The 5370-nt window shown below is 51.6% G+C and overlaps 1 protein-coding gene across 8 annotated transcripts in view; it reads right to left on the bottom strand.

Annotated features, from left to right (window-relative positions):
* The window catches only part of NDFIP2 (Nedd4 family interacting protein 2), a 115031-nt gene that overhangs the window by 92866 nt on the left and 16795 nt on the right, over positions 1-5370 (bottom strand). For 7 of the 8 annotated variants that reach the window (XR_002098925.1, XR_002098924.1, XM_019524561.1 and 4 more), the window contains exon 1: positions 3709-3801. Coding sequence is in view for 6 of the 8 variants with exons in the window: in XM_019524561.1 (XP_019380106.1) it covers positions 3709-3744 (36 nt within the window). In the remaining 2 variants the exon portion in view is untranslated. Of the gene's footprint in view, positions 1-3708; positions 3802-5370 lie in introns of those variants that run through there. The other variant, XM_019524562.1, reaches the window with a different exon arrangement.

Raw genomic sequence — 5370 nt, 5'->3', positions numbered from 1 at the left:
AATCATGAAAGCAACTCTGAACATTACAAATACACATAGAAAAGGGCAAACAATTCAATATTAAAAAAAAAAAACCTCTTTCATTTTCTATTCTAATAAGAATAGATAAAATGTCCTCCAAGTCATAATTTTCTGCAGATAAAACATGGAAGAACAAAGCATCCTTCAAATCACATTTTCTGCAGGCAAACATGGATTAAAATAAGACAGCAAAGAAATCAGCAAACAAATACAAGAAAGTGGGGAGGAGGAGGAAATTGCCTCTGAACAATTAACCTCTGCTGCTACAATTCCACTTGGCTTGATGTTCCACTTTCATTACCCACATGAACATGGCAGGAAAAAGGAGACAAAGGAAGGGGGGAAACAGGAACAAGCAATGCTGATCGTGCCTTAAAATTCTGAAACTCGCTGTGGGCGTGTTAACCAATAGGAATGTGGTATATACATGACAGAAAATACGACAGTGAAGAATAAGAAAAGAGCAGTGATTGGTTAACTTGCTTCTGACATCACATCCCTGCAGGGAAGGATGACAAAAACCCTACCCAGCAATTACATGTTCCCCTGCCCTGAGAAGGGAGGATTGAAAAGGAAGGGGGAAGGGAAAAATAAGTCTCCCATGCCTTGGGATGGATATAGTTATGTAACTCTGTGATCCACACCTGGTTCTCGGTTTACAAAGGTTTGTTTCACTGCTGCTCTTTGCATTTTTCTGTGGCACTCTTTTTGACTAAGAAGCATTTCATTTTGTATTTGCATCTTGCAAGAGAATGCCTTCCTTTGTCATTCAAAGACAAACTGAGTCAAAGTTTTATTAAGAACAGATTTTGTTAAATTAGATCATGAATGTTCATTGATACAAGAACTCAGCTTTAGAAAAATAATGGCTGTTACTTTAACTCAAAATTTCATTCAATTTAACATGTATTTTTTGGCCAGGTAGTGGAGCCAACTCCTCCCAGCTCATGTACTATTATTCACGTAACAAGCAGCTGTAGAAAACTCATATTCTTAACTTTATGTCTTGCAAACAGTACCAGTAAGCAGAAGATCAGATAGATGTTAGGAGTAAAGGTTTAAGGCACAGAAGAATGAGGAGTAAAGAACATCCTCTTCAAACCAAGTTTAAAAATAGACCTATTAGCACCTGACTCTGATGCTTTTGGTTCTTTCACCCCTCCCACCCATTACACAACTACCCAACTGTGTGAGAATCCAATTAGCAAAGTAAGTTTTGATAAATATGATTAAAAATGACAAATGATTATCACTGTTCCTTATCGTACTACAATAGCTCTACTCAACAAGCCGTTTTTGGTGTATACTGCAGATTAAACATAATACCGCCATTGTAACTGACGACAAGTTCCATGGAAACTGTTACAGCCTATTTGAATGCAGAACATCCAGAAGCTAACTGTGAAAATACACACACGTACAGCCAAAATACAGTTACTTGATTATGGTCTTTTTTAGGTTATTTACACAGTGAGATATCTAGATTAACTTTTTTTATTATTTCAGTCTCATTCTTACAATATCTCCATGCCAAAGGGACACCCATTCAGAAGTCTGAACACTATAAACATACTTGAAAACTTAAAACCTATAGGAAATACAAACCAAACCCCTGACCAAAGCAGCAGTGGTCCTTTCTTGCCTTCTACCATAAGCGATTTTGCCGTATAACTCATGTAGTTACCATATTTACCCCCATCCTCCCCATGTTCTGCTTGGACATGCACAGAAGGTTGTTTCAGACCCTGGAGGGGAGCTGGGAGGATAATTCAAGGAAAGGGTCCTTATGGAAAACGTCCTGCCACTGATTCCCCCTCTCCCCTTTACAATACAGAGATAAATTTCAGGACATTCTGTCGATTCCAAATGGGGTGCTAAGAACAGGAAAGGCGTTTTGTGGTGCAAGCAGGTCTAAGCAGGGTAGGTCATGTCAGCAAAAACACCATGAACTCTACACAAAAACAAGACACAAACAGAAAACACCGTGGAAAACTGGTAATGTACTGCTGCCAAGAAGCACTCCTGTAGCAAGTAGTCTGCCACATCTGAGGCCACGGTAAAGTTTTGGCCAGCTTTAATGCACAGGCGTAGAACATTCTGCAGTAATCTAATCTCAAGGTGACAAAGGTAAAGATCCTGGTAGCAAGGTCCAAAGGGAACAGCCACAGGCAGCTGACAATAAAGCACAGCTGCAATACTGCCCAACACGGCTCCAGCACTGCCCAACACGCAGCAGGCACACACCCACCACCAGAGGGGGATGCAACATGGCCCTCAGGGCTGACTCTCAATGAGTAATAACCTCACAGAAGTCTCGACACAAATCTGTACACTCTGGCTGCCACCACCCAAGCACAGTCAGGAAGCGTTAGACGCAGGAGGAAACTCAAGGGAAACTGGCTGGGTGCATTTTAATATCAGAGACAGAAGCATCCTGCCCCTCCCTCGCAGCCTGGCACATTGCGTCGCCATTCCCTCCAGAAGAATCCATGTCCCCACACCTGGAAAAAGACTGCTTACAACCTTTGCTGCACCTGCTTCCTTCCTGGGCCTCATGAAGGGCACGGGGCCTTCCAGCAATACTTGTGGCCTGACCCCACCAGGCAGGGCTGCCTCCTAACCCTGGCGCCCCCAGATGCTTGTGGCTCAGCTCTGCCAGGCAGGAGTGCTCACCAACCCTGGCACCCACAGAAACATCAGGAGGCATTACTTCAAGGTTAGGGCTGCCAGGCTCCGGAATAGGCTCCCAAGGGAGGTGGTGCTCTCTCCTACCTTGGGAGTCTCCAAGAGAAGGCTAGACAGATACCTGGCTGGGGTGTTAGGACCCCGGCACTCGGTCCTGCCCTGCAGGGCAGAGGGTCGGATCTGATGATCTGTTTGGGTCCCTTCTGACTCCAAGCACTATGATATTATGAAACCACAATGCTTGTGGTGGGCCAGGCAGGGGTGCCCCCTCAACCCTGACAACCACAGAAACCACAACACTTATGTCCCTCCCCTCCCACCAGCCAGGAGTGCCTCCTAATCCTGGCACCCACATACACTTGGGGCCCAGTCCCACCAGGCAGGGGCACGCCGCAACCTTGATGCCCACAGAAACCACAACACTCATGACCCAGCCTCGCCAGGCGGGGGTTGCCTCCTAACTCTGGTGCCCAGAGATGCTTGTGGGCCAGCTCTGCCGGGCAGGGGCACCCCCTAACCCTGACACCCAGAGAAACCACAACGTTCACGGCCAAGCCCCACCAGCCAGGGGTGCCCCCACCCCTAGCACCCACAGAAACCACGCCACTCACAGCCCAGCCGCGCCAGGCAAGGGTGCCCCCACACAGAAACCCTCACCCCCCAGGCGCCACTCCACGTTCCTGCCCCCCGTGTAGAGATGCCAAGGCCGGGACGTGGAAGCAGGAGCAGGCAGCGCTCGCCTGCCACCCCGAGGAGCCGGGCTAGGCGTGGGGGGCCGCCCCGCGAGCAGGAGGAGCCCCCACGGGTGCGGGACGGCGGGGGGTGGGGTTACGGTGCAAACAAAGCCTCGCCCAGCCCGGCCGCTGGAGAAGAAGGAGACACGGGAAACCCCCCTTCCCACCCGGCTTGTCCTTCCCCTTCCCCAGCCCAGGGGGGCCGCACCCCGAGATCAGCCCCCGGCGCGAGGGCGGAGGCGGGAGCGGCCCCGGGCCGGGCACTCACCACTTGGTAGCGGCTGGCGGGCTGGTGATGGTCCATCGCGACGGCCCGGCTACTCCGACGCCGCCGCTCTCCCAAGTCTTCACTCGCCCCGCCCCTCGCGGCTCGGTAGGCTCCACCCCGCCGCCTGCGACCGCTTGAGTCACCCCCGGCGCCGCCCCAGCGCCTGCGGAAGAGCCTGAGCTCCGCCCGGGCAGGCCTGGCTCTGCCCCCCGGCCCCTGCCCCCGGCCCGACGCGCTCCGAGCAGTCGCCGGTGCCCTTCAGCGCGAAGCCCGCCGCAGCAGCGCCCCGGGGTGTCCTGAGGGGTGAGCACAGAAGGGCAGGCTCCGTGAGGGAGACACCTGCTCAGCTCGGCAGGTCGCCAGGGTTTGGGCCTCAAGACATGCCCCATGGGATCGGAGACGCCCCTGCCTGACTTTTGGGGGTTGAGTGGAACCCAATTTCAATATGATCTGATATGATCGATCATGCAAAGGGGGTTGGCAGCAGGGGAGATACCTGGTTATCTCAGTAGATCTCCAATGGTTTGGCTTCAAGACATGCTTCTTTGGATTTGAGATGCCCCTTCCTAACTTCGGCGGGTTGAGTGGCACCCAGTTTCAATAACAAATTATATCATACTATATGATGTCAGATGATATGATATGATACGATATATCATGAAGAGGGGTTGGGCAGTGGGGGACATACCTGCTTATTTCAGCAGTTCTCAAGTTTCTTGGCCTGGAGGCACGCCTCTAGACCCGAGGCACCCTCTGTAACTGAGAGTCATAGAAAAAAATCCTAGAAAATGAGGGTTGGAAGGGACCTCAGGAGGTCATTCTAGTCCAACCCCCTGTTCAAATCAGGACCATCCCCAACCGTAGCAATGCATTGGGTTAACCATGCGCTCCCTGAAAGTGCTGGTGCACCCCATCAGGCCGCACTCCCTGTATAGGCCATAGGCAGGAGGGTAGGCAGGAGCACCAGTGCCCCCGCCACAAGCGCCAACCAGGGAGCAGGGCTGCTGGCAAAAGCAGCCATACTGCTTCGAAGTGGCATGGCCACTGTATGGTGAGTGAGACTGAACGCTGGGGGGACCCAGTCAGCCATGCCCAGTCATTGGGATCGGCCATGGGGACCCCTCCCCCCCCAGTCACTGACCAGTGTTTCAAGATGCACCAGTCGCCCATAATCCCCAAGTAGCTCATCCTAGCCAAAGCCTTGTCTAGCCAGGTCTTAACAATCTCCAAGGATGGAGATTCCACCACCTCAGCTTGTCGCCACCTGGTGCATCTGCTCCCCACACTGCCCAACCTCTCTGCCAGGAAGCAAGAGGTTCTCTGCACAGAGTTTTCTGCAGTGGGGTACCTCTCCGTTCACATAAGTGATGGGGTACCCTGAGGCCAGTGAGCCGTGCCTTGAGGCCTAAAAGGTTGAGAACCACTGAGATAAGCACAGGCTTAGGCTGGTCCCTTCCTGGCCCACTCCCCATCCCCACTGCCCAACTCCTCTGGATACCCTACCACATTTTTTTTTAAATTAGGTGCCACTCAATCCATAAAAGTTACGGAGGGTGCCTCAGATCTAACAAGGCATGCCTCCAGGCCAAAAAGTTTGAGAACCACTGAGATAAGCAGGTATCTCCCCCACTGCCCAACCCCTCTGCATGATATGTCATTTCA

The sequence above is a fragment of the Gavialis gangeticus genome, unplaced genomic scaffold (assembly GCF_001723915.1).
Source record: "Gavialis gangeticus isolate Ggan-Ray unplaced genomic scaffold, GavGan_comp1, whole genome shotgun sequence".
NCBI lineage: Eukaryota > Metazoa > Chordata > Crocodylia > Gavialidae > Gavialis > Gavialis gangeticus.
This window is presented reverse-complemented; position numbering and strand designations above follow the sequence as displayed.